Below are 23,702 nucleotides of genomic sequence, written 5' to 3'. Positions count from 1 at the left end.
TAGTCCGCCCACCTCCTTTTGTGTTTTCTTCATGGAACCATTCATTTATTTTCAAATAAATTGTGTTACAAATAACCAAATTACTTAACCCGGACATCACAGGGTACGTAAGCTAGTAGGTACAGTATATAAAAACTGGTATGAAAATCAAATATTTACTGATAATTTACTGAAATCAGCATTTGCAATATTTGTTAAACAGGCTTTTTTATTTGTGGAGTGCAGCTGAAGCATTTTCTATAGAGTCCACCATAAGCACTGCACATTGTGTAAATGGGTGGCATTCTGAAACCTTTTATTGTTGCCAATTCTTTTGTGACTCCAACACTGAGCTGAAGGGGATCCCTTTTGGGTTAGGGACCCACAGTTTAAAAAGCTTATGATCAAAACAAATTTAAGCAGAGACCACAATTAAATCAATTCTGTCTAAGGGACTAAAGTTGATAGAAGTCACTCACCATTTTCAGATTGCCACCACTTCTTTCGGTCAGTCTCAAAATCTGTGATTACATTTTCAATCAAGTGACTGTTGGCTTGGAAAAATGGGTGATACGGATATCTAGAATCACAGGTGAAACATTTCTGTTCATCCTAGAAAGTTTATGCAAGATAAATGATATGCATGATTCTCATTATTGTCCATGCAGCAAGTTATTTCTAAGTTCAAGTGGCCTTTTTGCTGAAAACATGAAAATTTGTCACACTTAATTATCTCAATTAAATGAACTGATACAGAACAGTAGTTCAAAGCATGAGCTTATAACCTTTCATGGTGTTCATGAAAGCCTCCTCTATGCTCTGTCCACACACTATGTAGAGACATCATCATCATCATCAACAACATCAACACAGAACAACAAAAATATTTCTTGGTGTCTTGGGGACCTTCCACACAACCATATAACCCAGAATACAGGGCAGAAGAATCCACAATATCTACTTTGAACTGGGTCATCTGAGTCCACACTAACATATATTCCAGTTCACAGCAGATAAAGTGGGATTTTATCCCATTGTGTGGAAGGGGCCTTGGTTTTTAGGCCTGTTTCTGGGGTTATTTGGGACAATAATTCAGAAAATTACATTGGATAGACCACATCAGCTCCAATTTCTTAGATATTGTTATTGCAGTCTTCTATTGGCGAGCAGATGAAGACGAAGGTTTAATGAAAAGTAATGCCTCCAACTTCGTTACTTCGGTTTGGTTGGGAATATTTTAATGACTCAAATGCAGAAATAACCCCTAGAATGTGCTCTTTAACTACCATGATTCACTTTTCCACATAATCACCAGACAATTGGATACATTTTTGCCAACGATGAACAAGTTTTCTGAAGCCATTATGGAAGAAGTCGACACTCTGTTTCCGCAACCAGCGTCTCACAATACCCATCTTGCACAGATCTTCCGATAGCCAAGCAAAGCAATAATGTGACCCACACATTATTGTCGATTATGCTTGAAATTTCTCCATGAGTGATACAACTATTGTCCTGAATCCATCTGTCAACCTTTTGCTTGTGAAACTTGGTGGTTGCTGTCACAGGACTCTTTGTTTGTCACGCAAGTCAGATGTTCCCACCACAACATCTTTAAACTTACTTGCCCAACGATGCACATAAACCACATCAACACATCATCATAAACAGCTTGCATTCTCTGATGAATCTCCTTTGGGGTGACACCTTCTGCTGTCAAGAATTCAATGACTGCACATTGCTTAAGTCACATTGACTGACTGTCTGTGCAGGGTTCCAAACTTCGCACTTTAACAACACAACTGTTCAATGCTAAGGCTTCCCACCAAATGGAACTGTAGAGGAGAGTCTACTGAACAAGCCAGTACCTGTCACATACCAGTACTGCCATCTGTTGAGGACTTACGAAGGTGGAGGCATTACTTTTCATTCAACCCTCGTATGGCATATGTTCTGTATCTCAAAATCTAGAACCAACAGGGCAAAACTGGTGCCATTTTTGGAAACAGCAAGTCAAATATACCCAGAAAACGATCCAATATTTGAGGCACCAAAATGTGTGTTCGCCAGTGTAATATCTTTCCAACTTATTCCTATAGCCTGAACTATTTTTCCAGGCTGAGACTTATACTAGAAGAAGTGATACAATCAAGTGAAAAAGTGTGCTGTTTAAATGTTTTAAAAGCAAGCCACATAAATAGAAAAGGTAAGCAGAAGAGAAGAGCAAGCAACTAGAAGAAAGGGGAGAAGAGGAGACTGTGTGTACCAGATTACTATGTTTAAGTACATTTTGCAAACAGAGTCCAGTTACATTGGAGAACTGGTAGCCCCTTTGACTCCTGATCGTATCATCTTGAAAAATTAAGCCTTTCACTGTTCCTAGTTCAAACTGAAAGAGATTGTTATAAGAACATCATGTTCTTGAGTTTCTTTTTTTCCTGCAAGAGTGAAAAGTTTAAAGCAGTGACAAATGATGGAGTGCAGGACTGAGCTAGGGAGCAGCTTGCCTTAATGTCAGGGAAAGTTTAGAGACAAAATTCCTTTATGACAAATTAAAAGTATTTGTTAGCGATGAATGCAAAATGTGGCACAGACATATCTATATGCATTGCAGTTGTGTGGGTTAATTAGGGCTGAAGAGTGGAAAGCTTACTCACCAAGTTCTGATTTTTATTTTTAAATTCTTTTTGTTTGAATCATGTGCACATCCAGTAGACATTCACAATAGTTTTACCAGCGTAGTTGTCATGCTAACACTGCCTCGCTCTTTCTTGCAGCAAGGGGAGACTGGCTAGAAACCTTCAGTATTTGCTTGACTTTTCTTTTCTACTCATGTCCACCTTAAGCAGTATATGTTTATTTTCTCTTATGCTGCAAATGCACAGTTCCAATGCTTCAAGAAAATTGGGAGCATTACCATAACGCTATGTGACAAAATTTGAATAATTTTCTGTTCCTAGTTTGAAAGTGTTATTTCCTACTTAATTGTGCAGCAACTACTTTTTCTGTCAAATTTGTTGTATAACATGATGTTTTGGTACTTAATTTGTAAAATCATAACCTAATTCGATGTTTAATAGGCTTTTCCTTAATCCCTCCTTATTATCCAACATATTCGCTTATCCAACATTCTGCCGACTCTACTGTACTGTATTTACGAATTTAGCACCAAAATATGATATATTGAAAACATTGACTACAAAAATGGCTTGGATAATCCAGAAACTTGGATAAGCGAGGCGTGGATAAGTGAGACTCTACTGTAGTTGTTATACTACCAAAACTTTGTTTTTGTGGCTGCCACTAACTTTGTTGAATTGGTTGAGGCTGTGAGATATTCACTGAAAAACTATAGCAAAGTGTGCTGCAGGACTTCCTGCAAAAACAAAAGTTTTTGCAATTTAATAAACTTTTTCCATGTTTTTATGATAGAACCAATTAAGATATGACATTTATAACCCAGAAACAAATATTGTGTTACATAGAGTAATTGCATGATTGTGACCCATTATGGTAGCACAACTAGGCTCTGTGAGCATAGTGACGGTGCACTGCAAATAAAAATCCATACTAAAGCTATGGCATGCCTAACATATGCATGATGTCTAATCCTAAGTGCCACCAGATATTTCACACAATTCTGTTTTCTGTGATGATTATATGACTAACAAAAGTGAGATGGGTTGTTGTATTTTTTTGGGCTGTGAGATGAACAGCTGTGAAGGGTGGAGCTCCTTCACAGAGACATCTCCTTCTGAGCTGAAGGGTATATTTTCAATGGCTTTTCCTGAGAAGCATGTGGAGACATGTGGAGACAAAGGTTACCAGCTCACATTTATTCTTGACATTTACAAATCTTTCCACTAAGGCAGTGGTTCTCAACCTGTGGGTCCTCAGATGTTTTGGCCTTCAACTCCCAGAAATCCTAACAGCTGGGAAACTGGCTGGGATTTGTGGGAGTTGTAAGCCAAAACACCTGGGGACCCACAGGTTGAGAACTACTGCACTAAGATTTTATTTCTTTTTGCTTTTTTAAAAAACTAAGAAATGCCAAACAAAGATATGAGTTTATCCCTATCATGTCAGTTTCCAGTACACTGATTGAGAGGCAACTTCTATGCAATGCATAGATTACTTCTAAACACTGATGAGAATGGGACTGTCTTTACTTGGAGATAATTCAATTTGTGCTGGTTATATGCCTTTGAGCAAGATGAGCAGGACTTTTCAGTAAAACATGGAAAGAAATTGTGCAGGACTACTAGATACGTTGCCTTAAATAGCACTAGTCTAGGAAGATGAATATGTCCTGCCAAGTTCACAATGCTCTTTGCCACGACTGATCCAAGACATTTTGCCGCCTCAGGCAATGGACAAGATGGTATCTCTATCCCTGTCAAAATGCAGGTGTTTGCAATCATATTTCAGTATTGGCAATGGAACAGAGGTAACACACCAGAGGCCTTGGGTTACTTTAAATGGCTTAGGACAGGTTGTGTGGGATACTTAATTCTCTCCTTTAATTCAGAGAGAATAAATAGAAAATTTGTGGTCATAGCTTAGACAATGTCACTGTTTTTGTATAGTATCTGCTGCCTAAGGCAGTAGCTTCAATCTACATATGAATAGGAGGCCAATTTAAGTCAGAAGATATAAATGATAAATTGGATGGATGTTTTAAACAGATGCTGCACCATGTACACGTGCCTTGGTCTCCTACTGACTTGTGGCCACCATATGAATTTCAGAGGTGGCCACCCTACAAACTTGTGGCCAACCTATATTTCGGAGGAAGGAATTGACAAAACCATCTCTGAATATTACATCCTGTCAACTTATGGTCACATTATGAATTTCATCTATACACATAATAAAAGTGAAAATCTGTATGTGTGTATGTGGCACGGCTGTTCGCTCACACAGACAGCCTCCAGCCTCCACAAACAAGCTATAATTCCCAGTCCTGAGGAGCCACCAAATCCTCCCTCCCAGGACATTGCAGGTTACAGTGAGCACATCCCAGTGTTCATTTCTCTCGCCATTTGCATGACCCCACCCACTGCCTCTCTCTTAACCCTTTTCTACCCTTTCCTAGTTCACCTATTCTGTGAGCCCTTTGAATCCCACCAATGACAGATCTGGACCAAACTTAGCACACAGACCCAACATTGCCAACTTGGGGTGATTGAGCTTTGCATCAGAGAGTTATAGTTCACCTGTATTCAGAGAACACTGAACAAACCAAGTAATGGATCTGGATCAAACTTGGCACACAGACCCAACATGGCCAACTGTGAATATTGGCGGCTTTGTGGGTGAGTGACCTTGGAATCAGAGAGTTATAGTTCACCCTTATCCAGAGAGCACTGAACCCAGCCAACAACAGATCTGGACCAAACTTGCCACACAGACACGGCCAACTTTGTATACTGGCAGGGTTTGGGAGTGATTGAATTTGGCATCCGGAAGTTACAGTTCACCCGTATTCAGAAAACACTGAACCCAGCCAACGCCACATCTGGACCAAACTTGGCACAGAGACCCAACATAGCTAACTATGAATACTGGCATGATTTTGACGTGATTACCCTGGGAATCTGGGAGTTATAATTCACCCTTATCCAGAGAGCACTGAACCCAGCCAGCAACAGATCTGGATCAAACTTGGCACACAGACCCAACATGGCCAACTGTGGATACTGAGGGAGTTTTGGGAGGATTGACCCAAGATTTTTGAGAATTGTAGTTCACCCACATCCTTATGCATTTTCTAATGGGTGCATTCATAAAAAACAAAAGTGAAGATTGAATTTTTTTCTAAGACATAGCATAACATATGACCAAACGGCTATATCCTCCCTTCCCAAAATAAACAAGGCCCTTTTCAAATAACCCGGGCACCGCTGGGTACCCAAGCTAGTAGGCTATATATTAGAGGAAGGAATTACAAAACCATCTCAGAATATTTATTCCTGTTGACCTATAAAATAATAATAATAATAATAATAATAATAATAATAATAATAATAATAATAATATCAGCCATTCAGCAGCACAAGGGTTTAACCCATTGAGCCACCGTGGCCCATAGGGTGGCCATAGGCTGACAGGAAGAAATACTCAGAGATAGTTTTGTCACTTCTCTCCTCTAAAATATTGCCTATGGCACTTGGTATTTGTTGGTGGTCTCCCAGCCAAGTGATAAACAGGACCAATCCTACTTAGCATCCAAGATCAGGTGAAATCTAGTGCCTTTAGGGTATTTAAATTGGAAATAGTACTATAGAATCTAAGAATTCTATAGTACTATTTCCAATTTAAATATAGAACAACCTTTCTTAATCTGGAATTATAAATGTAAACAGTGTGACCTCAAGGTAGCCGATAATGCAGTATTTCTGTGGGCCGGTGAGTCCACACGTTGATGAAGCTGTTAGTTGTTCGCTACGACCCACAAGCAAGTCCCCGATAGATGGGTAACAGGATCCATTTTCACAGCTTTTCTGGCTGTACAGGAAGTCTAGCAGTAGTACTGTCACAAAACAAAGCAGAAATGCAACTTGTTATATGGGCTATAGGACAGCAGTCAACAAAATCTTAAGTCAAAAAAATCTGCACTTGGCCTTGTATCACTCATAACGTTTACAATACTTGTTTATAAAAGCCACATCTAGAGATTCAGAGACTTGGGTGCAACTGATGAGAATTCACTCCACATAATTCTGAAACTTTTAAAAAAGACTTTAAGGATTTTGCTAATAATAAATCAGATAGCAGACTAGTCTCCCTGATTTTGAAACTAACAGGGAAAAAATGCCAATATCTACTATTGAGGTCATGGCAGGCTGACAATATACAGGCAGTCCTCGACTTATAAACATCCAACTTACCAACCACTCTTAGTTACAAATGAGACAATAGGAAGTGAGAGAAATCTATTCCTCAGTTAGGAAATTTATTCCTGAAAGAGTTATCATGGGGAAAAGGGGTTTCCACTGACCCTTTCTCACCAATCCTTGTTTCCACAACAAGTCAAATATTTCAAAATCCAATTATCAGAGGGACAGAAAGTGAAGTGAAATCTTCTGAACACGCACAGGCAGCTAAACAAACACCACAGAGGTATTAACCCTTCTCTATGCTATCCAAAGCTCTCTCTCTCTCTCTCTCAACATTGGCTGCAGTTACACTTAAAAATATACCTTTTCTTACATACAAATTCAACATAAGAACAAACCTAGAGAACCTATCTTGTTCATAACTTGGGGACTACCTTTATATAGTTTTAAGCACCAAAACATCATGTTATACAACAAATTTGACAGAAAAAGTAGTTCAATATGCAGTAATGCTACATAGTAATTACTGTATTTACAAATTTAGCACCAAAATATCACAATGTATTGAAAACATTGACTACAAAAATGCGTTGGATAATCCAGAATGTTGGATAAGCGAGTGTTGGATAAGTGAGACTCTACTGTACCTCTCACCCTACTCTAAAATGAGCATGCAAGATCCATTTTAATTACATATACTCCCATATGCACAGGGCAGTTAGTATTTTCAGAGTTCAAGCAAAATACCTTCAACATGCTTCAGAGGAAATTGTTACACACTTTGAGAAGGTCAATGTGATTTGAGCATTGGGGTATGACACTGGAGATTAGGGTCCAAGTTCCTTGTCAATCATGAAAATCACTAGGTGACCTTAGGCAAATACATCATACTCTTATTGACCTCAGTGGAAGGCAACGGCAAACACCTTCTGAACAAATCTTGCGTACATATAGATATAGATATACTGTTGTGACTGCGCCTTCGGGGATTATGGTTGATGGTGATGGAATTCGAAGAGGAAGAAAAAACCCTCGTGATGAGGGTTCACTGGAGGAGTTGCGCAGGAAGCGACTTAGAGAGCTATATGGGGGATCTTCTGAGGAAGATTCAGATGGGGAGATGGATGCTGAGGAACAGGTGGTGGCTGGGGAAGCGGGCACTGAATGGGCACAGCCACCGGAGATGTCTGGGGATTTGGGGTCTATGGATACTTCTGAACCTGGGGTTTCTGCAGGAGCTGATCCCAATTGGGATGCTTGGAGAAGGGAGGATGGTTCTTTAAGTGTTCATGGGGCTAAGTGTGGGCAGGATGATTGGGACTCCGACGAATTGCTAGGTACTCCAGATCCACGAGCTCTAGCTGTGTGGAGTTCAGACTCTGAGTAGATTTGGGACACCTGGTGTTTGGGTGTGAGTGTTTGGTCACCCAGGAGAAAGGGGAATAAAATGGGAATGTTTGGCCACTGCACTTTGCGTGTGGCAAGGTGTTGCTGAGGCGCCATTGGGATCTCTGTGCTTTCGTAAAGACTGGACTTGGACTGTGATTCGGATCTGCTGATACCATCTTTGTGCCTTTTCGTGGACCTGGTTTGGATGACTGCACCCTCTTCGGACTCTGGATTGGTATTTGACCTGGCTTCTGTCTTCGCCCTCTGACTGACTACTTTTCCCGGCTTCTGACTACTGGTTTGTCTTTCGGAATTTCTGCTGCCTCCTGACCTGACCTTAGATTCTTCTGATGACGGCTATTCATCATCCCTTTGAGGCTCTCGGCTTAGCTGCACCGTGGAAGCAGTTTTACTGCTTTTCTAGTTTGTTTATTTTCCAGCAATTAACTCTATTTGTTTTCCAAAGCTGAATTGAAGCGTTATTTAGTTTTTTATTGAATGCCAGCATGGGAAATTAGCGTGGCTCGTTTTTGAGTTACTATTGTCCAATCTACTCTCGAAACACTGATAAGTGAAGTGTTTCAAGGATATTTCCTGTGTTTATGTTATTTTTTGGCTTATCTTCGGAATAAACTCTGTTTTGTAACTGGCGTCTGACTCTTGACATATACAGCCACATTTGTTAAATTCACAAGGGTTACCATAAGTCAGAAACTATTTGAAATGTTCCAGCACACAACTACAACACATTTGACATTATAGCCACACAAAAGCCAGCAATTTAAAAATAAACCAAAAATTGTAGAAGAGCGAAGAAAGGAAAATAGGATAACCATAGGCCCTCATGAAAAGCTGACTCAACTAGTAGGCTTGTGCACAGATTCAGTTTGGTTGGTTCTCTTCTAGTAATTCGGCTTGTTCGGCTGGCTGTAACAGCAAGGGCTCAACCGTCATTTTTTTTGGCCAAAACAGGTCATACAGCAGCCGGTCATGGCTCCTCCTTTCCTATTTGACATTACGTGGTGCAAGAAGAGGCTGCCACTTGCTCGCATGGGATTTCCCTATGAGCCCTGCCTATTGGGCCAATCAGAATAGAAGAACACTGTGACGTATCTTATGCAAGCTGTGTCTATTTAATGGGGTGAGCGCCTCCATTGCTCTCAGCTGCGTCCTGGCTCTAGAGATGGAAGGGTGCTTCCTTAACCCTGTTCCTCATACCCAGGCTGCCTTGAAAGGAAGAAAGAAAAGGGTCCCAGGAAGGGTGCTTCCTTAACCCTGTTCCTCAAACCCAGGCTCTTTTGAAAGGAAGAAAGAAAAGGAACCCAGGAATGGAAAGGCGAGCCTCATAAGTTCGCCATTGCCACCAATGGGCCGGATCTTCCAAATATTTCCATTAGCCGATCTTCGGGAGGCTCCCAAAAATGGATCTGGGTACCCAATGAAATTCGAATACAAAAAAGGATCGCTCTCCAGCCAAATTGCACAAGCCTATCAACTAGGCTTTTCCTCTACCAGCTGCTCTAGCAGTGTATTGAATGCCGAAATATTGTGAAATTGGGCTATGTGCTTTCTTCAGATATTTTAATTCTTTGTTTCCTTTTTTGTATGTGTTTCAGTTTTCTAATGAAGGACTTCCTTGATTTGGTTTTTTTTCTAGATAAAGAAAATGCTCTGAAAGCAGTTCCAGCTGTAGTGGTATAATAAATGGTGGAACTAATTACAGTAGAGTCTCACTTATTCAACATAAACGGGCCGGCAGAATGTTGGATAAGCGAATATGTTGGATAATAAGGAGAGATTAAGGAGAAGCCTATTAAACATCAAATTAGGTTATGATTTTACAAATTAAGCACCAAAGCATCATGTTATACAACAAATTTGGCAGAAAAAGTAGTTCGTTATGCAGTAATGCTACGTAGTAATTACTGTATTTACAAATTTAACACCAAAATATCACGATGTATTGAAAACATTGACTACAAAAATGCGTTGGATAATCCAGAAAGTTGGATAAGCGAATGTTGGATAAGTGAGACTCTACTGTACACAACTAAATCCTGTATAACAAGAGAGATGTTCATAATAAGTTCCAGCAAGGGAGTGGGTGATGAGAAGGGACTTTACCATTAGTCCAACCAGTAACATCCTCTGTCTATAAATCCCCTGGCTCCAATTTAAGACATTGCATAATAGTTGGTGGCAGGGGCCCCTGGTGGCACAGTGTGTTAAAGCGCTGAGCTGCTGAACTTGCGGACCAAAAGGTGCCAGGTTCAAATCCCGGGAGCGGAATGAGCGCCCGCTGTTAACCCCAGCTCCTGCCAACCTAGCAATTCGAAAAAATGCAAATGTGAATACATCAATTGGTACCGCTCCGGCGGGAAGGTAATGGCGCTCCATGCAGTCATGCCGGCCACATGACTTAGGAGAGGTCTATGGACAACGCCGGCTCTTTGGCTTAGAAATGGAGATGAGCACCAACCCCCCGAGTCGGTCACAACTGGACTTAACGTCAGGGGAAAACCTTTACCCTTTACCTATAATAGTTGGCACTGGAAATGTCTCTCATATCATATCACTCAAAGCAAATGGAGATGGAGACGGAGCCCAGGCTGTATGGGATGAGGTCCTAAGTCTCTTAAGAATGGGGGGGGGGGGGGACTAAGAGCTGGTACTATTGGGAAATTCATCACCCCTGTTCCTGTTTTATGACTCTTGGCTCTACTGCCCACTAGCTGGAATTTCTCTCAAACCAACACCTTAACTTTAATGCAGTTCGACTCCACTTTAACTGCCATGGCTCAATGCTATGGAATCCTGGGAACTGTGGTTTGGTGAGGCACCAGCACACTTTGACAATTAAAGCGTCATAAAAAAAACCCATTAATTCTACAGTACAGGTTCATGCTATCTAGTGAGTAGGACCACTTGGTGCTGTGTCTTAAGATCTTGAAGCAGGCTCAGGCTGCAATGCCCTGGCAATTTACTCCTGCCCTTTTACAGTACTCCAAAAGGCAGATAACAACCCTGGGAAATGTTCCAGCCCCAAAGTTGTGCCAAACAATGTTTTGCATTTTCTCCGATGGCTTAGACTGGCTACCTTTCATCTAGTAACTAATGCAGGGGCAATTGGAGTGGAGGGAGAAAATAAGTTTCTCTACCTAAATATCCATAGGCATGTATACAGACAAATCAGCAAATAAACAGAAGAATGGGCTGGTTTATTCAGGACAAAAGGAAATGCAAAAGAAAAAAGGGTTAGACACATAGAAAACAACTCAGATTACAGTCAAGAGCCGTCCACATTTCCCCACAGCTTTTTCACAAGCTGTTCATAACACACCTAATTATAACAAATGAACAAAGAGTGTCTTTCTCATAAAACCCTGTGTGGCCCTTCTGCACTTATTTTGTTAATGATCAGATCTCCAGATCGAAGTGATTTAGACTAGTACATAGTTGCATTGGAGAACTGAATCAGGACAATCTAATCTCATTTGAATATGTGTATTTATAGAATATTTACAATGTTTATGTGTTTTAATTATGCTGTAACCCACCTCGAGCCATGAGGAGAGACAGGTAAGAAAGAAAATTATTATTATTTGATACACAACTGGAGTAGTACATAGTAAAGAAGATCACTATGCTGGCTTTTGTATTGAATCACACGTCAGACACTTCCCAAGTATCTAGGACTATGTGATGTATTGGCAAATAATATGTGTAGATCCGAGATAGGGTGGCCTTTTGCAGCGGACAGATGGTAATTTTGCCAGCGCTGATTGTTTTTAAGTGCTGGCCAATGTCTTTAGGCACTGAACCTAGTGTGCCGATCACCACTGGGACCACCCTTACTGGCTTGTGCCAGAATCTTTGCAGTTCTATCTTTAAATCCTCATATTGTGTAAGCTTTTCCAGTTGCTTCTTGTCAATTTTGCTGTCGCCTGGGATTGCATCATTGAAGATCCACACAGGGCCGGTTGATTATACAAGGCCGCTGACGCGGCCGCCTCGGGCGCTGGCCGCTAGGGGCGCTGTCGAGGCGTTGACAGCGGCCCGTAGCGCCACCGACGCCTCCGGTGTTGGCGCGGCCGCGCGGGGCTTCAATCCCCGCGCCCGCGCCAAACCGCTGAAAACAGATATGCCATTTTGCCCTTAGTCGACAAACTAAGGGCAAAATGGCCTATCTGGCTGTGCGCATGCGCACTGCCAGATAGGCCATTTTGCCCTTAGTTTGTAGACAAAGGGCCAAATGGCCTATCTGTGCTGTGCGCATGCGCACAGCCAGATAGGCCTTTTTGCCCTTAGTTTGTAGACTAAGGGCCAAATGGCCTATCTGTGCTGTGCGCATACGCACAGCACAGATAGGCCATTTGGGCCTTACTTCCTGGTCGTGGCCGCCGATCGCCTGGGCGATCGGCGGCCGCGACCAGGAAGTAAGGGCAAAAAGGCCTATCTGGCTGTGCGCATGCGCACAGCACAGATAGGCCATTTTGCCCTTACTTCCTGGTCGCGGCCAGGGCACGCTGGACGGGGGGCGGGGCCAACTCTGGCCCCGCCCCCAGCACTATTCGCCCTGGCCCCGCCTCCCACGCAGCGTGGGAGGCGGGGCCAGGGCATGCTGGGCGGGGCCAGGACGTGGGAGGCGGGGCCGGTGGCGGGGGCGCTTTTTAGCACCCCCGCTTAACATTTAAAAATATCTCCGGCCGGCCCTGGATCCACACGATCGTGAGGTCAGGAGTATTGTTCTCCAAAACTCTGTCAGTCTGGATGCGGAAATCCCAAAGTAATTTGATGTGTTCCTTTTCTGTAACTTTTTCAGGCTTGTGATGCCACCAGTTCTTTGTCACAGGCAGATGGTATTTGTGCTACAAATTCCAATGGATCATCTAAACAACAGTATTATGCCTCTGCTTGTAGGCTATAGAATCAGTAGTTGACTTTTCAATTCTGGCTTTGATGTTCTAATTGCTTGTTCTTGGACTGCAGGAAATAGGCCCTCATTATTATTATTATTATTATTATTATTATTATTATTATTATTATTATTATTATTTTATTATGACACAGCAAACAAGATAGATATGCTGGATTTCATATCACAAAATCACAAGTCGAACACTTCCCAAGTGTCTAGGACTGTGTGATGTATTTTTGGATGATATGCGCAGATCCCAGCAGGGTGGCCTTTTGCAGTTGGCAGATCGTAATTTTGTCAATGTCTATTGTTTCCAAATGCCAAATGCCAAATTTCCAAATTATCATCATCATCATCATCATCATCATCATCATCATCATCATCATCATCATCTAGAATTGGTACCAACAAATCTGAATCAGCCTGATTTGGTTCAATACTTGGGGATCACATAAATCAGTTGCCCATTTCTGCATTTCTCAGGTACAAGATGGGTATGAGATTAGTGCTATAATTGTCACTGATCATACCATGATTTTAAAAAGTGGTCCAAAAGTTGGAGATGAAGAATAAGCAAACATTGTGGAGCTTGAGCAGATTGCCAGTCCACTATCCCTTACATTGCAACCATTTCTATATGGACAAAGAGATACTTGCAGTCAGACCTCAGCAAGTGAGAGTCCAAAAGTGGCAGGCTAAAACCCGGAACCTCAATCAGTCGCTGACGCCGGATGAGAGACTCCCTCTTGGGAATACAGAAGACTGGGTGACTTGGAAAGCGCTGAACAGACTGCGCTCTGGCACCATGAGATGCTGAGCCAACCTTAAGAAATGGGGCTATAAAGTGGAGTCCATGACATGCGAGTGCAGAGAAGAGCAAACCACAGACCACCTACAGTAGAGTTCCAGTTATCCAACATAAACAGGTGGGCCTAATGTCAGATAACCAAAATTGTTGGATAACAGGGAGGCCCTATTATCTCTCCTGGCAAGCAACCAGCTTGAAAAGGCTCACTGCTGTTTTCAAAGCTGTTTTTCTAGGCAGCAACACGCAGGAGGCTTTTCCAAGCTGGGTGCTTGACCGAGAAGTAGGAGAATTTCCCCTCCCAGCAAGCAACCGGCTTGGAAAGGCTCACTGCTGCCTAGAAAAAAGTTGTTTTTCTAGGCAGCAATGCACAGGGGGCTTTTCCAAGCCGGGTGCTTGACCGGGAAGTAGGAGACTTTTCCCTCCCGGCAAGTAACCAGCTTGAAAAGGCTCACTGCTGCCTAGAAAAACAGCTGTTTTTCTAGGCTGCAACGTGCAGGGGGCTTTTCTGAGCTGGGTGCTTGGCCGGGAAGGAGGAGACTTTTCCCTTTCGGCAAGCAACTGGCTTGGAGAGACCCATGCTGCCTAGAAAAACAGCTATTTTTCTAGGCAGCAATGCTCAGGGTCCTCTCCAAGCTGGGTGCTTGGCCAGGAGGGAAAAGTCTGTGGCGCTGGGCGCCCTCTGGGAGGGGTGAGTCACTGGCACATCGATAATACAGTTGTCGGATAAGCAGAAGTCGGATAACCTGAACTCTGCTGTATTACAATGTAGTCTGAGCCCTGCCACATGCACTACGGAGGATCTTCTTACAGCAACACCAGAGGCACTCCAAGTGGCCAGCTACTGGTCAAAGGACATTTAATATAATGCCAAGTTGTTGTTGTGGTGGTGGTGGTGTTTTTTTAACTTTGTGTTTTTAAATACATTAAAACTTGTACCCTTGGTTTGCTTCGGACACGATAAATAAAATAAATATATGGACACAAGCAAAGCCTTTGCCTGAAATTACTTCAAGCATCTTTCTACCATTAAACTAACTTTCTTTTCATTTTTAGTTGGCTTGTTGCAGCATGTTCGTGCCTGAAACACTGAACAGGTACAGGGCCCTCGGAGGCTTCATTTGCTTAGCATTACTTGGCCCAACTTGTTATGACAGAATATAGAAGGGGATTTTTAAAAAAAGAAGTTTATACAGGTCATGAGGGAACGTTTTGTCATCCAGCTGCAGAAACAACTGTTCATGCTTCTGAAAACATAACTGCTGATGCTGCACAATTTCTATTCACTGCTCAGCATATGCTAAAAACAGGCATCTACTCAGATGGCTCATCAGAGTTGCATATATTTTGGTGCAAGATGGCTCTCAATTATATAATTTTAGAGCTGCCTGAAGGATCCTCTAATCTAAACCCTGCAAATGGATAATCTAGTGCCAACAATCCTCTGTTTGTTTGTTTATTTATTTTAGAAAGATCCCATCTAATACTTGTCTGTATTTCTAGAAATAGTCCTTTTTGTGCCTGTAGATATGTCCAAATCCCCCCCCCCCCTTTTCTGTCTAGTAAGAACATATACAAAAGTAAGTATGGCAGGGCTATTTTACAAAAGGTGAGCATGTTTTGATTATCTTGAACTTACTGAATTGAAAAAGAATGATGAGCAAAGCCCCCATATTCACAGATCTCTTGGTTTTGTCAAGGAAGTACCTGTGAGGAAGAAAAGAAAATAATTTTCCAGACATCAAAAATATTTTCATGCATATGCTGTACCCAGACTCAAAATTACACTATGTAACAAAATTTGAAAAACATCCTGTTCCTGGTTTGAAAATGTTAGTTCTGCTAAATTGTGTGGTACTTATTTTGAAAATACATAGTTGTTCGACTCCAGAAACCTTATTTTCGTGGCTGCCATAAACTATGTTGAATTGGTTGAGACTCTATAAGATATTCATTAAAAAGCTATAGCAAAATGTGCTGCAGAGTTTTGGCAGTTTAATAAATCTTTTCCATGTTTTTATGAAAGACCCAATTAGGAAGTGACATTTATAACTCAGTAACAAAAATTGTGTTACATAGTGTTATATATGAAATAATGTGAGTACAGAAAAGAAAAAAAGTGAAACAAACATGACAATTGGTTTTCATCATTATTAATACTATTCCATGATAAAAGTACCTGAAATTTTTGACAAATTATCTAACAAAATGTCATAACAGAACTCCAATTTGGGTAAACATACAGTCACAATGAAACTTGCAACTCACGATTAAATGTCACAATCTTTGTTTTATTTGATAGTATGAGTTTCTGCTGACCATTCGTTTTTTTCATCACTTAGTGATCCATATCATAAAGTCCTGATGGATTTCCGAGTTCAGGAGCAAATTCTTCCCACACCTATAAACACTGGAGGTCCCCTCATGTGGTTAGATTATATTGCCAACTGTGAGAACTACCATAAAAACACCAAATAGACCTGAACACATTTCATATGGTAGTCTGTCAAAATGTTTAATTTGCTCCTTACTCATGGGGCACTTGCTTCAAGGAAGGTCAGCATTAACTCCTGCAGAGCTCAGCAGGTCTATTGATTTTATTAAGTTCAGTAATAAAATCAAATCTAGATAAATCTTATTAGATAATAATCACCTTGATCTAGCTATGAACTTATGCAATTTCTTGCAAGCCACAACATTTCAACCAAGGGAGACAAGTCCATAAGTAATAATGAATAAGTGAATTGACTTTATTTTGTGTATTATTTGTGTGCATAATCCTTTTTTCCCATTATGTGAGGAAATAAAGGGGGTGTACATGAGAGTCACTGGTGGCACAGTGGGTTAAACCGCTGAGCTGCTGAACTTGCTGACCGAATGGTTGATGGTTCAAATCCGGGGAGCGGGGTGAGCTCCTGCTGTTAGCCCCAACCTAGCAGTTTAAAAACATGCAAATGTGAGTAGATCAATAGGTACCATTCCTGCAGGAAGGTAATGGCGCTCCGTGCAGTCATGCTGACAATATGACCTTGGAGGTGTCTATGGACAATGCCGCTCTTGGGTTTAGAAATGGAGATGAGCACCAATCCCCAGAGTCAGACACGACTAGACTTAATGACAGGGGAAAACATATACCTTTACTTACATGGCTTTCTGCATTCACATCCTGTCCTTACAACAATTGTGAAAAGTTAGTTGGACTAAGAGAAAACGACTTGCCTATTTATTTATTTACAGTATTTATATTCCGCCCTTCTCACCCCGAAGGGGACTCAGGGCAGATCACATTATGCACATATAAGGCAAACATTCAATGCCATATAACATAGAGACAGAGACAGACACAGAGGCAATTTAAACCTTCTCCAGCTTCCAGCTTCCTGAGGGTATGCTTGATTCCGGCCACAGGGGGAGCAGCTGCTTCATCATCCACTGCGATGGCACTTCCTCATTCCAATAGCGGCTGGGTGATTTTTATGGTGTCGTAAATTACCCTCCCCACATATAAGTGGTACCTAAATTTCCTACTTGATAGATGCAACTATCTTTCGGGTTGCTTAGGTCAGCAACGAGCAGGGGCTATATTTTATTTTTAATTGTCAGGTGCTCACCCCGACATGGAATGGCCTCGAACTCACGACCTCTTGGTTAGAGTGATTTATTGCAGCTGGCTGCTAACCAACCTGTGCCACAGCCTGGCCTAAGACTGAATTTCATGGCTCTGTGGATATAATAGCCTGGTTTTCTGAAGCATTTCTTTGACAACCACAACTTGGCTTTTTTGGTGGGTAAGTTGTATACAGTTCATGGCTGGAACTGACGGATGGACCAAGATGAACATATTACAGCAATATGCTGCAAAGGGAGTATTAATAACAATGTATCTTCTATACACATAATAAAAGTAACAATATCTATGTGTGTGTGTGTGGCTGGGGTATCCACTTACACAGATAAGCTCCTGCTTCCACAAACAGCTATAGTTCCCACTACTCAGGAGACACCAGTGGCCCTCCCTCCAACGACATTGCAGGTTATATTGAGCGCTATAAACATGTCCAAGAGCCCTGCCAATGTCCTCCACAAACACCATACTGCCCACCACTCAAGTGAAGGCTTTCAAACTGCAACAATTTCCTCCTAGATTTTCTGTGTTTCCTCCACCACAGACATCCCAGTGTTTCTTACTCTCTACATTGGTGTGGAATTTGCATGACCCTGCCCACTGTCTCTTCCTTAACCCTTTCCTATTCTTTTCCATGGAACACAGCAAACAGAGGAATTGATCAGCAACTGTACATACTAGAGAGATTTGGGGAGAATTCACCACGATTTATAGGAGTTGTAGGTACTGGGATATATAGTTCACCTGCAATCTAAGAGCACTCTGAAGTCCACAACGATGGACCTGGAACTAATCTGGCACACAAAACCCCCACGACCAATAAAAAATACTGGAAGTCTTTAGAGGGATTTGTAGGGATTTTAGTTCACCTACATTCAGAGCACACTATGAACCCAAACAATGATAGATCTAGACCAAACTTGGCATGCATACACAATATGCCCAAATTTGAATACTGCTGGGTATTGAGGGGAATTGGCTGGACATTTTGGAGTGGTAGGTACTGGAATTTATAGTTTGCCTGCAACTCCACCAAGGATGGAATTGGACCAAACTTGGCACACACAGCCGCCATGACCAGAAAAAAATAATGGACGTCTTTGGGGAAAATTCACCTTGATTTGAGGGAGTTGTAGTTCACCTACATCCAGAGAGCACTATGAACCCAAACACCAATGGATCTGGACTAAACTTGGCATACATACCTGATATGCCAAAATTTGATTACCGGGGGAGGGGGGTGACTTTCCTTTCTGGGAGTTGTAGTTCACCAACAACCAGAGAAACTGATCTCCGCCGATGACAGACCTGAACCAACTTGGCACACAGAACCCCCATGACTAGCTCAGCTTACTGGAGGAGTGAGTCCCACACTCACCATAGTGGAAGTTGTAGTTTACCCTACAGCCAGAGAGCACACTGAACTCTGCCAATGATGCATCTAGAGCAAACTTACCCAACATAATAAATTCATGGAGTTTTTGGGATTAACCTGGCATAATGTGAGTTGTAGTTAATCCACAACCTTATGCATTTTGTACAATTAAAAATTTGACTTTTTCAAATAACCCGGGCAATATAATAACGCAGTATCAACATAAAAATACCAGTTGTAGTCCCCTTAACCTTTCACAGGTAAAAACAGGATCATGTGTGGTCAAACAATGTCAGAATGCAATAAAGAGCACAAAAGCAAGGAGAGGCTGCAGCAGCTTGTTCATGCCTGAGTCTTGTTGAGTTAATAGAGTGTAAATTGCTGCTTTTTTTTTTTTTACTTTGAAATCAGATTATAGCTATTGAATTGAATTCAGGACAATGAAGGAAAGTGACAAGAGGAGAGAGGAACTGGATATTTTCCCAACTGCTCAAAAATTGGGACAATTGAGAATTAACTGGGACTAACCCTGTCATATTCAGATGGTTGGAGGATTTGCAAGAATATCATATCCTATCAGCCCACATGAGCCCTGAGATCATCAGGAGAAGTACGTGGTGGGAACAAGAGAGAGGGCCTTTTCGGTGGTGGCCCTGAAAGAGGTACATTCAACCTCCTCATTATTGGCCTTTCATTATCAGGTGAAAACCTTTTTATGGTAGCAGGCCTTTCCCGACAACACACACTATCGGTAGCAGTTATCTTGGTCAGACAATGCACATATTGCCAAAGACTTGGAGCACTGAGATGTTTGGTTTAATGTTCAGTGGCCTGAGGTGTAGAGATCTTAATGATAATATGTGATTTTTTAAAGCTTATTTATATTTATGTAATTTAAGTTTTTACATAAATATAAATAAGCTTTAAAAAATCACATATTATCCAGTGGCTCAGTGTGTTAAAGTGCTGAGCTGCTGAACTTGCAGACCGGAAGGTCCCAGGTTCAAACCCGGGGAGCGAAGTGAGCGCCCGCTGTTAGCTCCAGCTTCTGCCAACCTAGCAGAATGTGAGTAGATCAATAGGTACTGCTTCAGCGGGAAGGTAACGGCGTTCCATACAGTCATGCCGGCCACATGACCTTGGAGGTGTCTACGGACAACGGCGGTTCTTCGGCTTAGAAATGGAGATGAGCACCAACCCCCAGAGTCGGACACGACTGGACTTAACATGAGAATGTGAGTAGATCAATAGGTACTGCTTCGGCGGGAAGGTAACGGCGTTCCACACAGTCATGCCAGCCACATGACCTTGGAGGTGTCTACGGACAACTAGGCTTAGAAATGGAGATGAGCACCAACCCCCAGAGTCGGACACGACTGGACTTAACGTCAGGGGAAACCTTTACCTTAATTTATGTTTTATGCAATGTGTTGATTTATTGTTTATATGTTGAGTTGGAGGAATGATGGTTTTCTGTATTAAGTAGCTGCTTTTCCATTTTGTTTGTTGCTTTGAGTCCCATCCGTGGGAGAAAAGCGGGATAAAAGTTAATAATAATAATAATAATACAGTAGAGTCTCACTTATCCAAGCTAAATGGGCCGGCAGAAGCTTGGATAAGCGAATATCTTGGATAATAAGGAGGGATTAAGGAAAAGCCTATTAAACATCAAATTAGGTTATGATTTTACAAATTAAGCACCAAAACATCATGCTATACAACAAATTTGACAGAAAAGGTAGTTCAAGACGCAGGAATGTTATGTTGTAATTACTGTATTTACGAATTTAGCACCAAAATATCACGATATATTGAAAACATTGACTACAAAAATGGCTTGGATTATCCAGTGGCTTGGATAAGCGAGGCTTGGATAAGTGAGACTCTACTGTAATAATAATAATAATAATAATAATAATAATAATAATAATAATAATAATAATGTATTAGTCTTCAGTATAATTTTAGAGCACATTAAAATTACAAAGTGAATTATGCCAAATATATATATGGCAAATGAATTTAGTACACACCCATATAAATATTATCCTATCTAGGTTCAGAAATATTTACATGCAAGATACATACACATACTGTCCTATCTAGATTTAAAAATATTTGATACATTGATAAGCATGTTAGCTTATCTCATGAGGAAGTAGAAGTATCATTAAGCATGTACTGCATGTATATGTAAAAAAGAATAACGACCATCATTAGTAACTAAAAAAACAGTTTGACTGTCGCCCAGATTGTTGTCCTATATTGGACCTTTTAACGCCTTGGATGATTGTTTAATATTTTAATTATGTCTATTTTAAATCATGACTTTTTAATTTGTTTTTAAATGTATTCTTTGATGTCTTAACTATTGATTTTATGATATTATATGATTGTATGATATGTGAGCCGCTCCGAGTCCCAGTTGGGGAGATGGAGGCGGAATACAAAAATGAAATAATAATAATAATTATAAAGGAATTCCAATGCACACTGCACATATCTTAAGAACAATACAATATTTAAAATGAAGAACAATGTTAACCAACATAAACTTGCCAGTATTTCAATGGGAAGTGTGGGCCTGCTTTTGGCTGATGAGATAGTCAAGTTAATTAGGATTGTTGTTGTTGTTGTGTCCCTTCAAGTTGTTTCAGACTTAGGGTAAGTTTAGAGGAGGGGCCACGTCAATGGCCTTGGACAGCCACATCTGGACCATGGGCCTTAGTTTGGTGACCCCTGATATAGACAATATCCAAGTTCAATGGGTGAATAGTGCCACCTGAAGTCACTTGAGGGGAGGAAGGTAGTTAAGCTCTAAATGTAATGGATGGATGGATAAATATATAGATGATTGATGAGGGATGATAAAAGAAACTAAGTTGTGTGTTGGAGGAAAAGTTTTGAAACATTTTGTAGAGGAGATCTTCCTGCACAGCAAAGAAAGCTTACAGCAAAGGCACATATATTTAACTTCCATTTAACAGAGGAATTGCTGTAAGGAATAGAATAAATTTGCATGACACAACACTATGCACATATGTTGCCAACATTAGAAATCTACTACATGAACCGACTGTGGCACTCTTAGAAATCCATTCTGTCAGCTGTAACAACAACCAAGTACTGTTTTCTCCGTTATCTTTAGATTTGTGTATCACCTAACAGTTTGTTGAGCCGCATCACCATGTTAAGATTATTTAAGTGCTCTCACTTGTGTCGCCATAGTACAGACATCCCATATGTAAAAAGACTTTTGAAGCTTTTAAAATATCTTACCTGCTCTTCAGATCCCAAGTGGTTGTAGAAACAGAAGAAGCAAAATGAATGCAGTGGCGTACAGATGTACTTAGCCAGAGCTATGAAGTAAGCATGTTTTCCCCTCAGGCATCTGGGTGTAGATTAAAATGAGAAGGAGTCTAAAACCTGCCAAATAAGTGATTTGTTAAGTTACTCTGCCTGGATTTTCCCCCCAAAAGGAGACATATCCATTAGAAATTGTATTGTGCTCATTAGTCATTACGTATAGACAAATGTGGTATTACTTTCACTTTGATAAAATTCACTAGCATTTTAGAATAAAAATACACTGCAGTAAAAATGCGTTGGTCACCAAATATCTCAAGCCCTATCTCAAGTTCTCTATCTCCATAATGCATAGTTGAATGTGATCTATGCCTCAGTATTAGCACTGGTGGAAATTTGTTAGGCATCTTAAATCATATTTTATTCCACCACTACTAGGAAAGATCATGGAGCAAATAATTAAGAAAGCAGCTTATATATATATATATATATATATATATATATATATATATTTACAAGCTTAGTAGATACAGGGAATGCTATGGATGTAGAATATCTTGATTTGAGTAAGGCCTTCGACAAAGTCTCCCATGACTTTCTTGCAAACAAACTAGCCAAATGTGGGCTAGGCAATGGTACTATTAAGTGGATCTGTAATTGGTTAAGCAATCGAACCCAAAGTGTGCTCATCCTGGAAAGAAGTTACTAATGAGGTGCCACAAAGTTTGGTTCTGGACCCAGTACTGTTCAACATCTTTATTAATGACTTAGAAGAAGGTTTAAAGGACATAGTTATCAAGTTTGCAGATGACACCAAATTAGGAGGGATAACTAACACTCCAGAGGACAGGATCAGAATTCAAAATGACCTTAACGGATGAGGGAGTTGGGTCAAAACTAACAAAATCCATTTCAACAAGGAGAAATGTAAGATACTACTCTTAGGCAGAAAGAAAATGAAATGCAAAGATACAGGATGGGTGAAGCCTGGCTTGACAACAGTCCATGTGGAAAAGATCTTGGAGTCTTAGTAGACTACAAGTTGAACATGAGCCAACAGTGTGATGTAGCAGCTAAAAAAGCCAATGGGATTTTGGGCTGCAGCAAAAAGAGTATAGTGTCTAGATCAGTGGTTCTTAACCTGGGGTTCCCAGATGTTTTTGGGCCTACAACTCCCAGAAATCCCAGCCAGTTTACCAGCTCTTAGGATTTCTGGGAGTTGAAGACCCAAAACATCTTGGGACCCCAGGTTAAGAACCACTAGTCTAGATCAAGGGAAATTATAGTGTCTCTATATTCTGCTTTGCTTAGACCTCACCTGGAATACTGTGTTCAATTCTGGGCACTACAATTTAAAAGAGATATTGACAAGCTGAAAGGTGTCCAGTAGTGTTGTGCTTTTGTATTGACTTGTTGTTTGTTTTATGTAGTTTCATTTGCTCCTGCTAACTAAAGTGGGGTGCCTA

At 41.0% G+C, this 23,702-nt stretch overlaps 1 protein-coding gene across 2 annotated transcripts in view; it reads right to left on the bottom strand.

The window, feature by feature from the left end:
• lamb4 (laminin subunit beta 4) overlaps positions 1–22,458 on the bottom strand; it is an 83,053-nt gene extending 60,595 nt beyond the window's left edge. Inside the window, exons 1-4 of one of the 2 annotated variants that reach the window (XM_062981697.1) lie at positions 22,210–22,458; positions 15,570–15,637; positions 6,351–6,511; positions 459–591 (exon numbers count right to left, since the gene is read on the bottom strand). In XM_062981697.1, the coding sequence (XP_062837767.1) occupies positions 459–591; positions 6,351–6,511; positions 15,570–15,603 (328 nt within the window). In that variant the 5' untranslated portion in view covers positions 15,604–15,637; positions 22,210–22,458. The remainder of the gene's footprint in view (positions 1–458; positions 592–6,350; positions 6,512–15,569; positions 15,638–22,209) is intronic. The other variant, XM_062981698.1, reaches the window with a different exon arrangement.
• Between the last annotated feature and the right edge of the window lie 1,244 nt (positions 22,459–23,702).

The sequence above is a fragment of the Anolis carolinensis genome, chromosome 5 (assembly GCF_035594765.1).
Source record: "Anolis carolinensis isolate JA03-04 chromosome 5, rAnoCar3.1.pri, whole genome shotgun sequence".
Taxonomy (NCBI): Eukaryota; Metazoa; Chordata; class Lepidosauria; order Squamata; family Dactyloidae; genus Anolis; species Anolis carolinensis.
The sequence above is the reverse complement of the archived record's forward strand: the minus strand, read 5'-3'. Positions and strand labels throughout refer to the sequence as shown.